The following is a 12,839-nucleotide window of genomic DNA, read 5'->3' as shown; positions in this document are numbered from 1 at the left end:
TTCATTATTGGTAAATGTAAGAAGAGTTCTGGTTTTCATATTTCCTTTTTCTTTTCTTTCTTTCTTTTTACTATTATGAAGTGCTCCCAGACAATCCCAACTTTCCTTACCGGCGGTATGAGCGACTTCCTCCAATCCACCAGTTTTCCATAGAGAGTGACACGGATCTCTCAGAAACAGCCGAACTTATTGAAGAATATGAGGTATTTGATCCTGCAAGATCTCGGCCTAAGATCATCCTTGTCATAGGTAAGAAGGCAAGGAGAACGAATAGTTTTCTTGGATTAAGTGTGGCTTTTTAAAAAACCTGTTTAGCCAATGTATTAACTGCTCGAAATGGGTATCAATTCATAGGGTAATTTTGGAGGATGAGGGTTAAGTGATGTAGGCAAATTGATTGACCGGCATAAACAAAGAATTGTTTGGAAAACCATATTCAGCAAGTTGCCCAAATGTCGAAGTGTTTTGTTATTAGTGCCAGGGACTGCCAGATGCAATAGGCAGAAGTGGCAGTGCCTCCAGCGTCTCCAGAATAACCAAAAAGCCTATAAATAGGAGAAACTATCAGACTTCATATCCAAACCTTTGGGATACCAGGGATTGTTACACCCTATGTGCTTCCTAATAGCACGCCTCTTTCTCATGTTCCATACAGAATGGGCTGTTTCACTTTTATTTGGTAGGGGACAAGGCTGCAACTGGGAAAACCCTTCACCAAATATGGGGGACAGTGTGCCATCCCTCCCTCCGCAAGGTTTCACCAATTTTAAACCTTTCCCTTTGAAAAGAGAAGGGAGCAAGTGGCCTAACTGGAGAGCAAGCAAGGGAGACACAGCTGGACTGGCAACTTTGAAAAGCAGCGACATTGACAAGAAAATTTTTCCTGGTCTCCACTGATGGGAGAAGCCTTTGTTTTGATTGCCATTCTTAAGGGTTCTGTTTTCATCAGAAAGAGTTCTTAGCTCTCCTTAGCTCAGTGGTTTTCAACCAGTGTGCCGTGGCACCCTTGGGTGCCTTGAATGATAGAGGTGCTGCAGGCAACACTGGCCTCTGTCCCTCTTTCCTTCCCTTCCTCATCGGATGCCCTCTTGCATCTCTGCCTCCCAAAGGCATCCACAGCTGTTTGTTGCAGCAGCCCGACTAAAAGGTCCCCAGGTGAATGGGGGCCTCTGGTGCTGGCCAGGGGGAGCTTCCCAGCCCCCCATGGGGCAGTGTGAGGAGGCACCTCTCTTTGGGGCAAGGGGGTGCAGCTCAGATACCAGAGGTGGCAGCAGCGGCTGCCCGGAGGACTCCCAAGGAGAGGGATAGGAGAGCAGGCTAAGGGAACACTTTACAAGGTGTTCAAAAAAGGGTGAGATGCTGCCAGCTGTGCCGGAAAGAGGTGACATAACTGGGCTCCTGAGCCCCACAGGGGTGTCACAGAAAGAATGCAGTTGGTCAAGGGAGCCGTGGACTCAAAAAGGTTGAAAACCTCTGCTTTAAGTGTTAAAAGAGCAGCATATTTAACCCTTTCCCGAGGCTGCAGCTCAGTGTTAGTTGCTAAGAGGAGGATGAGGGATCCCCATGACAGGTGCTTGAACAACACATTTAACTTAATAGCAGTGTAGAGTGGCTTTGCTTACCTGACTTTCCAGTGTCAAGTGTCTCCACCAGATGCTGAGACTGGGAGGGATGAGGGGGCAGATGCATTGGATTGGCTCCACTGCCACACCTGTACAATGCTCCCCTCTGTCTCACCCTTCTCCCTATCTGCAGGTGATGTGCAATGTCAGGAAATGCCACCCTCCCTAGTAGCTTCTGATTTAACCCTTGGTTATAGCAGTCAGGGAAAGAAAGAAAGGGATTCCCATGACTATTGCTTGGGTAGTGCATTTAATTCCCATGGCTGCGGTTCAATTGAAACCACACATTTCGTGCACTTTCCCACACTTAACAAGTTTTTTCTCTGTGGAACCCCTTGGGCTGCATTGTGGCACTCCAGGGTTCCATTGGACCGCAGTCTGAGAAATCTAGTGTGCAGCTAGTTAGCAATTTGGAGAATGTTACATTCCACATCTTTGGGAAAGATTTTGGCAGACTGGCACAGGTGGTGGGTAGTTCGTAATGAATCTGAGAAAATATAATTGCCTTTTTTCTTATAAATAATAGGTGGCCCGGGAAGTGGAAAGGGAACCCAGAGTCTGAAAATAGCTGAACGCTATGGATTTGAGTACATATCTGTTGGTGAATTGTTAAGAAAGAAGATCCACAACACAAGTAGTAATCGAAAGTGGAGCCTGATTGCCAAGATAATTACCACTGGAGAGTTAGCCCCACAGGTATAAACATGGCAATGGCACATTACTTGCTGTGGCAAGATTTTTGTATGCATTCTTAATATATACTATTAACAAACTAATAAACCTTCTTGTGCTTGTTTTTCACACTGCAAGGAAACAACCATCACTGAGATAAAGCAGAGATTAATGCAGATTCCTGATGAAGAGGGTATTGTTATTGATGGATTTCCAAGAGATGTTGCTCAGGCTCTTTCCTTTGAGGACCAAGTAAGATATTTGTTATTCAAGACAACTTAACAAGTTTAAAGAAAAATATGATAAGCTCTTTTTGTTAAGAAGCTGAATGCCAGAAAGACTAAATATTACTCTTTTCAGATCAGTAGGCATTGCCCCAAATTCTTTGTAAATGCTTGATTATATGCAGATCAAAGGTTGTTTTCTTGACGTACATTTTGGGGTATCATGATCCCATGCTCTTCAAAACAACCAGAATTCTGTCATGTATCGAACAATGACAGCACTTTCTTTCCTATATAATTAAATGGCTCCAAAGGGAAGAAAAATATCCTATTTAACAAATCGTATTTTTCATACATTCCTGATTTTAAAAGCAAAGAGAAAAGGTTATTCCTTAATGGCACATTTTCAGTGCTCATTAGGAAGAGCACAATTTCATCAGCATATTTTTTTCACACAGAGAGGCAGCCTCAAGGTTATTATGGGCTTCTGAACTAGAATACAGCATTCATACAATAGCTTTTGTAAGACAAACGTGTTAGGTAATAGTACACCTTTTATTGAATTAGCTTTTTGTGTGATCTCAAATTTTGCTTTAACTCAGTTTACTTTGCTATTAAATTTTTATTGTGCTTGAAAAAGATGTCTTGTGAAACTTGCTTGTCTTATCACTTAAGATGCCGATTAATAGTTATTGAAAGTGATTTGTACTGCAGGACATATTGACTAGAGAACATCTTTGTACAAGCTGCTTTTGCAGGGAAAATGACTAATTCATGTGTAGAACAGATTCTTCAGAGTTTGTCCTTATTTTGAGCTCATCGGGATTCAATTCTGACATTTCATATTCTTGACCAAAAGCTACCCCAAAATACATTTTGAGAAATACAGTTGTTTAGTAGGATGCTTCATTAATTTATATGAAAGCAAGCCAAGTGATGAAAATCCTGTGTTTTGAATTGATTTCACATTGCCAGATACGGAAACAACCAATATGACGTTTGGTTAAAGACACAAGCAAAGGTTACATTTCAAAAGTGCATTGTCTGGGAGTTTTACCAAATTCTGACTAACCTCTGGAATGAGAAAATACAATTGCTCCAGAGCACCCTCTCCTCCTTATGATGGCTAGACCAACAGTGCAGGAATACTTGTGATGAGTCAGATGGAACATAGATTAGAACTCATCTTATGAACCACACCATAGCAGCAATGGTGCTTTGGCACCATTGTGTCCATGCAGAATTGGTTAGCAGACCTGTTCTGAGTGGCAATGGGCATTCTACACTTTGCTCCTTGTATTAAAGTGGAAGATCTTTCAGTGGCCCACTGTGATGAATTTGCAAAGCACTTTGGTGAAACAAGTGATTGTGTCTGTTTTGAACTGGATTTCATGTTGAACGTACCTTTCAAAGCTGCTTGTCGGCTGTTATCAATAGCTTTTACTTTGTGAAGTCCTAAAGATGTTGACAAAATCATAGAAGGTGTAAGGCCCATCACTTTTGTGCTTGATGGTTGCCATGCTGGGTGGGATTAGGGTGACCAGAGACTCTGCTAACTTCCCGGAAGGCCTCAGATGTGGTGCTTGATTATTTATGTTGAACATACAGTATTGGTTTTTCAATGTATGGTGCTCCACAAGGTTCCATCTTATACTTTATTCTATTTAACATCTATATAAAAGCGCTGGAAGAAGGTATTTGGATTACTGTATATTTGTTTTCGAGGATTGCTTTGTTTGAAAGTTAAGTTATGAAAATCATTGGTGAGGAGGTTGCGTGTTTTGGTCTCCTTGCCCTTTTGCTAAAGTTGAGGATGTGCTTAACTCATCTATCTGCTTAGCTGTTTGTCTCAGTAATTTGTCACTCAGACTGAGACACCTCCCCTCAGCTTCCTCATGTTCACAGATCCCAGTCAGACATGACTTTTTTGAAAGGCACCTATGCAATCAACCTTACTCTTGTAAGCTATAAGTCAATTAAAAACAAACTTACATTGAATAATCATACCTAAATACAAATATAAAATCTGTAAAGCATTAAAACAAATATAAATAAGTGCTGTTTTTATTTTATTAATGGTAGTGCCATGGATAAATGGTGCACAAATAAACAGTAAACATGAATCTTAATAAACTGAAACAGAAATAGGCTGGCATCATAAAAATAAATATCATAGATCTAAACAGGCAGCAGAAAGCAAAATACCGGTAAAGCATTTTATGTTCCCCATGTATGTTATTATGTGACACACAATGCTTCTGTAATATCTATAGAGCACCTAAGCAGCTAGTTAATTGAAAAAGACCTTTGGATTCTTGGAACAGTTTTGATTAACATATAATTTCTCAAATACTGAATTTTGATTTGCCCTTTCTTCAAAAGCATTAGGTAAACAAACACTTACTTCTCCAGCATAACACATTTCAGAGAGTTAGTAAATATTAGGAAGCTTTTTAAATTCGAAATGCATGTTGGAAAATGCTGAGAAAGAGGTCTGGCTTAACATTTACCTGTCATCCAAGCTGAAAGTCAGTGAATCACCTGCAAGACTAGCATATTAAATACCATCCTCTGCTCCAGTGAGGCCCCCTTCAATGTCAGCCAAGCATTCTCAAGCGGATGTGGGCTGACTATAGTTTAATAGCACTTTTCTTCAAATGTTCTTACTCCATTCCCCCCCCCCCCCATTCCTGCGTTACATTCATCCATTGGAACGAGTGTAAAAGTCTGTATATCATAATGGGCTTGAATTTATTTACTGCTGCTATAGTTATCTTATATAAATGTGAGTGCAAAGGACAGAGGGCCTATTGTAAACCAAACAGCAGCAGTTACTTATAAAATGATAAATTTTAGGGCTAATAAGGAGAAATAAACAATCTGTTGCCCAGTTTTCTAGGCAACACTGTAATAGAAAATATTGACAAAACCACAAGCCAGAGCATACTCCAATCTCCTAGTTCAGCTCCCTGAGGAGAGGCAAGCTGCTTTGACCACTCTAACATATCATCTCACATCATTTTTATTACCTTCCCACTTCTATGAACAAATGGAGTTTCTATATCAGCAACTTTCCCTGTTCACCTCAATGACATAAGACAGCTGCAAGCTTATATTATTTAATGCATGTAGACTGCTCTATTCACTGTAGTGAACAAGGAAACCTTAGTAGGCAGTTTTTACCACAACCCCACACATGCAGGGGATCATTGACTAGGGCATATGTCTGCATGAGTGGGAATGAGCAGAGTTTTCCCCATGCCATATATCCTGTTGGGGCAAGACTCTGTATTTACAATAAAATGAATACCAGTTATGTAGGCAAACTAGAGGGGAAGTCATGGCTTCTTATATTTATTCAAGACAGCTATCAGCCTCTCTCTTCCCTGTTGGCAGCTAATCAGAGAATTTAATATTCCATGTCTGGATGGATTCACAAATTCATATCAACTGATTTATCAGTTGATGACTGCAGTATCAAGTCTTGACTTCCAGGCAGGAAAGATCTAACATAGATCAAGCATCCTAGATTTGAACGTAAGAGTTGTCCTGGATCAGACCAGTGGCCATCAGGTCCAACACTTTGTTCCCAAACTGGCCAACCAAATATCTGTGGGACCCTCACAATCAGGGCATGAGTGTAGTAGCGCTCCACCACTAATGATCCCCAACAACTGGTATTCACAGGCATATTGCCTCTGATATTTGAGACAACATGTAGCCATCATGACTAGTAGTCATTGGTTGCCTTCTCTTCCATGACCTTTCATATGATCTCACACCATCTCCATTAATCATTTTCAGTGGAAATATTAACATATTCAGCTCACAGTTAACAAGTGCAGAGTAATCAAATCCAGCGATGTATATGCAAAGATGAACTGATCCAGTTTGTTTGTAAGATAAACCAGAATGTCCACTTTGAGGATGGATTGTCATTTTATTCCCCCACATTTTATTAGTGGATATTATTTTTCTGGTCTGAATAGGAGTAGTAGTAGTTTCCTGAGTAGGAGTAGTTTCGTTAAAATGTATTTATTATGCATTAATGACATTTATATACCACCCAGTAATTCTCTTGGTGGCTTATAATGAAGATTCTCTGAGTTGCTTACATTAAGGGCTGTGGGCTATCCACCTGTTTCTAAATTCCTCATCCAGCTTTGAAACCAGTGGGAGTTTTAAAGTTTAACTAATTAGAAGTAATTGGTTGCACATAGAACATATAACTTACATAATTGCTAAGTATCACTACAATAAGCAATTAGGAGGAGCTTGGAAGCTTCTGTCTCCATGTTTTATTAAGCATAGTTTAGCACTATGTCTAAAACACTAAGTAGTGGTTCATCTTAACTAAGGTTTATTGAAGGAAGACAGAACCATGGTTTGAAGTTGGCTTGTTTAAAGCATGGCTAAGACTATCCACAGTTTATCCTGCTTTGGGTGCAGGACTAAATTTTGATTAATCAAAAACTGAAGCAAACACTTCTGAATTCTTCCAACCATGCTCAAGGCTCAAGGTTTAGCACAAGCATAGACAAATCCGGCTCTCCAGATGTTTTGGGACTACAACTCCCATCATTCCTAGTTAACAGGACCAGCAGTCAGGGATGATGGGAGTTGTAGTCCCAAAACATCTGGAGGGCCAAGTTTGCCTATGCCTCATTTAGCAAGTCTCCCACTGTGGATCATATTGTAAACATGTAGAAGCTCCAACAGCTATAGTTATCCCTTTCATTGTTTTAGCTGTTCATTCTTTGGATTGTCATTTGATTCACCAAAGGAAAATGTCACCAGTTTGAAATACTGAAGACATTAAGCTTATTTTAAAACGAAACAGTGACTAAGAAGGGCTTTATATATATATGGAGGGAAAAGTGATTCAGTGGTGCATTGAATGGTAACCTGTGCTGTGTGAATACAAAATAGATTCTAATTTTTGCAGTGACTCCATTAATGTCACTGTTACATGCAGAATAGGAATATAAATGATCCTTTATACTTGCCTAAGGAAATTTACTACAGCATGGTAGTCATTATAATTTCTTCTTTGTAAGCAATCTCCTTCCCAGAAAGGGCAATGATATCTCAAATGCAGAGGTAAAACAGAAAACGCCTTAGAAAGAAATGGAGTTCCACCTTTTGCCAAACACAAAGTGTGCTTTCTTTTATTTATGCTAGCTAAGGCATAGTGAGGACTTCAAGGACATACATCTCTGAAGGTGGGGCACAGCAATTCACTATGGATGTACTGTGATCTGAGAATAATGTACGGGTGATACATCTATAGGGCTATGTATGGAAAATGTTTTGTGCCATTCATTTTTGTGTAAATGTGAAGCTACCATGTGGGCATTGCAAGCATAGCCTTTCTTTTTAAAAAGAATTTGCAGTTGTGGCATCTAAAAGAAGGAGCCTTAATTCAGTTCCATTTTAGCTTGATGGCAAAGAGTCATTTTGGAGCAGCATCTCTGCAGGTGCCTTTCTGCAGCATGCATATATTTGGTCCTGTACCACAGTGGGTTAATCTGTGGTGGGATGGTGAATGCAGCACCCTGCCTTGCAGCAATATAGCAGACTACATGACATGCAGCATTGATGGGCAACCTGTGGCCCTCCAGATTTTGCTGGATTACAATTTACATCATCCCTGACCAGAACTGACCAAGGTAGCTGGGCTTTTGGAAGTTTGGCTACAACAGTCACAGCTTCCCCAACCCAGCTGTATGGTCCTGTGAAAAATAAGGACTACCCTGTCAAATAAGCAGCAAAATTATCAATCTGAACATCTTTTTCAGATACAAAAATGCCGGGCCTTTTAATTGTTATTTGGAAGTCCATTTATTGCTGCTAGTTTTATCTGCTATTTTACTTCTTTTGACCTTTTGTAGTATTTTATTGTTACAATGATTTTCTTATTGTTTGCTGTGCTGTTTGTCAACATAACTATCCCCAGGGCACCTCACACTAATGCATGTTATTTGTAAAATAAATAAAAAGTATGAAGTGCAAATTGCAGTTATAAAGCAAGAGTGGAATACAAAATGTATCTATAAACTCCTACTCCAGATAGCTAGCAGCCTATCTATATACAGATTCAGGAAACGTGGCTGACCTTATCACTACTTCCTTCCTATGCAGATTTTTTTTCTTAATGTGCATAGGTTACTTGAGAAGCAGCCAAGTCACTAAAACAATTCCAGCTTACAAATAGTTTGAACCCAAACTATATTAATAATGTTGCTTGTGTCAAGACTCTGGAGTGACCAGGACACCATATTGGGGACTGGAATGAATTTCCTCATCTGAGCCTGTTGCTGGCGATCAGGGGTCCACTGAACCTGAGGCTGGCAGGTCTGAGACTCATTGAACCAGAGCCAAGGCTGTCTTGGATGCATTGTTCTGAGCCCCAGGAACTGCAACTCTAGTCCAACAATGCAAAGGGCCATGGGGCACAGAAGTGCCAGAGCATTGGTTGGCCCTTTAAGAATTTCCAGTTCTTTAAAAGGGGCAGAGCATAGAAGCCGTATAGCAAGTCATTAGTAGTGCTGTGAACAACACCCTGCTTTGCCCCATGGGTGCCTTCACAGAACCAGAGCAGGATAGTTTACCTTGAGTGCAGGCCATTGTTTTCAAAACTTGCCAGTGCAGTGGGGCTGACCTAAATAAGGATAGGGGAATTAACACTTGCAACTTGAAGTGGCTCCAAGCTTGATTGGGGCCCCACACCTACAATTCACTGGGGGACAATTGGAAGCTTTCCCCCCAATGCAAAGTGCAGGTGTGGGGTGGTGGAGGATCTGGATTGGGGGCACAGGGGAGGAGGCAAAATCTATGTTAAAAACAACAACAACCCTACCCCTTTTGCTGCAGTCTATGCAGCCTGCCCCTTCTCCAGAGAATATTAGCACTGTTTAGCATATTCTGATTTTTCTAGTAATTCCTGTGTGCACCAAACTTCAGTTTTATACAGGTTCTGAAAACACCTTAAGTGTCTTATTTCCTATTTGTTCCTATTCATCTACCAGTCTGTGTCACAGAAAAATAAATACATAGCAAGTTTTGTCTTGATGGTTTCTACTCAAGAATGCAACGCCCTGCTGTTTATTCACCGTACTGTTCTCAGAGGTTTTCCTGTATGCATTATCAAAGTAAGCTTTAGGCCTGCTGTACAAAAATTATTAAGAATTCCCATTGATTTTGCCTGCTAAACTGAGAACAAAGGACATGATTGAAGGGGGAAAGGGTTACAAAAAGCAGTCAAATCAGATTAAAACAGTTCTTCTTAACATCCCATGAATACTTTATATTCAATAGGGAATGAATCGATGATACCCTGAAAGTGCTTAACAAACATTAATGGATTTGGATGAATCATGAGCCGTGACAACTTTCTTGCTCAGCTCCCTAGGGAATTATTGTTCCTTTCACAACTGAAGGAAGTGAAAATGTGTCAAAGAATCCCAAGTTTTATGATGCTCTGTAACATAGGTTATATTTATTTTGGGAGTTACCAGCTTTATATTATAGTAATTGAATCACCTTTTCATAGGATTTAAGACTCTCCAGCTCAAGCCTGTGAATGAAAATCAAATGTTAGCTATCTCAAAATACACATTTCTGCATCATTTGGAACAGAATTAACACTTTGCAGGTATAATTCATGGAGACACACATGATTTGGAAAGCTGCGCATTACATTATTGTAACCAGAATAAGGCTGTGTATCCATTACCAGCATAAAATGCAGCTAGGTTGTTCCTTTTTCTCAGTTTGGATCAAAACTGGTTTGGGGAAAGGGGCATCAAAACCCATTATTTCTTAAGAAACAACAGGATAGATATGGAGTGTGGCTAACGTTTTGTGTACACTGATTCCCAAACCAGTGGTGGGAGCGATCTGGATGGGAGAGTAAATAGGAGTTCTGTCAGACCTACCACACATAAATAAGGCTGTAACAATGGCTGTGTGACCTGTTCTCCTGTAATGGACACAGATGAGAAACTTCTTGGGCAGGCATCTCATATTGTGTTGTCACAATGTTTGGCCATTCAATAATAATAATAATAATAATAATAATAATAATAATAACAACAATAATAATAATAACAATAATAATAAATAATTATTATTATTATTATTAATAATAATATATTTATACCCCACCCATCTGGCTGGGTTTCCCCAGCTATTCTGGGCGGCTCCCAACAGAATTAAAAGCACAATAAAACATTGTAGCACTCCTTCTGATCGTGACCTCTTATTGGACCGTTTGAAGCTGCCCTCTTTGGCGGGAAGAATGCCCCTCAATCCTGCTGGGTGTGAACATGTTCTGGCTGCCGAGGATGAAGGCAGAGCACGAGGGGCCGCAACCATCACCCCACCCCTGTGGAAGCAGTGAGCGGCCATTCTAGGCCAGCTTTTTCTTGAGTTACTGGCCCCGCAGCTGGCCCTGCAGCCAAGAAGATAACCTAACCAAGCCTTTTGACCTTCCATATTTAAAATCTATTTTCATTCTCAGAGCCTCCCCTTTCTTTTGAAATATCTAACAAAGTGGCTTGATGTGTGGATGGTCCTGATCCACCCACTACTAATGCACTATTAGTACATCAGTGACAAGTTGCAGAATGCATCCACGAAAACACACATGTCCAGAGGGGCCCTTTCTGGATCGAATCTTAGGATCAAAGATGTTTACTAAAGGCTTGTTTACTAACTCCTTCGATTCCCTTCTGTATTGGTTTTGTGTTGGCTTCTGTGCTGTTACTGTTCCTGGTATATAATGATAGGAACCCACACATACTGTTAATTAATCTGAAACTGCAGGATGCCCATTTTTTGAAGTGCTTTGTTATGTCTAATTAGGGCTGTGTACACATTACTGGCTTAAAACACAGCAAGGTCATTCTTTATCTCAATTTGGATTAAAGTTGGTTTTAGGAAAAATTAATCAAAATGGAGTATTTCATAAGAAACAGTAGGATAGATTTTATTTATTTTATTTATCTATAAATATTTTTATTTGTTGCTTTAAAAATGAACTCAAAGCAACTTACAAAAGCAAAGATTAAAAATAGATATAAAACAAGAATAAGAACAACCTAAAATGCTCACACTACTGTGCACAGCAAATCTAGTTCAACCCCACTCCACTAAAAATATGCAGATAATTAAACTCCATAGGCCTGGGTAGATACAAATATTTTAACCTGGCAGCTAAAAACATACTGTTCATGCCAGGCACACCTCCCTGGGGATGGTATTCCAAAACTGGGAAGTCACAACCTAGAAGTCCTCTTCTAGTGGAGCCACCCTCCGTACCTCCCCAGAGAAGGTGAAGATGAAGAACATTGGGTCCAGGTTGGTTCATGTGGAGAGAAGTGGTCCTTGAGATATTGGGGTCCTGAACTGCATGAGACTCTGTAGGTCAAAACCAGCATTTGGAATCAAGCCTGAAGAAACCAACAATATTTATAAACTTCTATAAGTTTCTGGTCAAACTTCTGTTTCCTGTTTTCAGGTGCTACTTATGTAGCCAAAACATTCCCATCCATTCCACAAGAGGAAGGTATCAGTAAATTCCCCAAGATCTGCAGAAGTACAAAAAATGTTTCAAAAAATATATACAGTATAAGAGTTTGGGTTGTTTCATGCCTCCAGACATTCTGTTACAAACATAAAATAGAGGGAATGAATGTGTATATGTATACACACACACACACACCAAGCTGTATAAATTTATGCAGGCTGATATATATAAGCTATAGACAGGGAATAAGGCTGCACAAGGAGGCAGTGTAAATGTGATACAGACTTCTATTGAGTTAATTGTACACGTCAATTCTGAATGTGTTCCCCTTTGTAATATTAAGTAACTTATGCCAGCAATCCACCCCCTTTTTAAACACTTCCTTTCCAAATCCTAATAACATTGACGTTGCTCTCCATAGGACATCCTCTGTGCCATATCCTCATCTTCCCAATTAAACAATGTGAACTAAATTGGGGGAGGAGGACAGTTCAGGATGTTTTAATTATGTAGTTAACTAGGTTGTCCTGTCCCCTGCCATGTACACTTTAACCGTCAGGCAAATTATGTGTGACAGCTGCCATATTAATAGTTTCAAAGAAAATAATTACTCCCACCATAGACAGTGAAAAGTAAATATCTGTCTTAAGACTTTAACACAACAATTATGCTGGTAAAAGAATAACAGTTAAATTAGGGTTGTTTATGTCAGCTATGTGTTATTATGAAGAAACTTTATTATTGAGAACAGGAGTGTCATAGTCGGTGATGGATGCCTTTTCATTTAAGTGA

The 12,839-nt window shown here is 39.9% G+C and overlaps 1 protein-coding gene across 1 annotated transcript in view; it reads left to right on the top strand.

The window, feature by feature from the left end:
- Positions 1-12,839, top strand: part of AK5 (adenylate kinase 5) — an 86,079-nt gene that overhangs the window by 12,767 nt on the left and 60,473 nt on the right. The window contains exons 3-5 of the mRNA XM_028733054.2: positions 82-249; positions 2,149-2,318; positions 2,433-2,546. Coding sequence (XP_028588887.2) covers positions 82-249; positions 2,149-2,318; positions 2,433-2,546 — 452 coding nt within the window. The remainder of the gene's footprint in view (positions 1-81; positions 250-2,148; positions 2,319-2,432; positions 2,547-12,839) is intronic.

This window comes from Podarcis muralis, chromosome 5, assembly GCF_964188315.1.
Source record: "Podarcis muralis chromosome 5, rPodMur119.hap1.1, whole genome shotgun sequence".
NCBI classification, from domain to species: Eukaryota; Metazoa; Chordata; class Lepidosauria; order Squamata; family Lacertidae; genus Podarcis; species Podarcis muralis.
The sequence above is the reverse complement of the archived record's forward strand: the minus strand, read 5'-3'. Positions and strand labels throughout refer to the sequence as shown.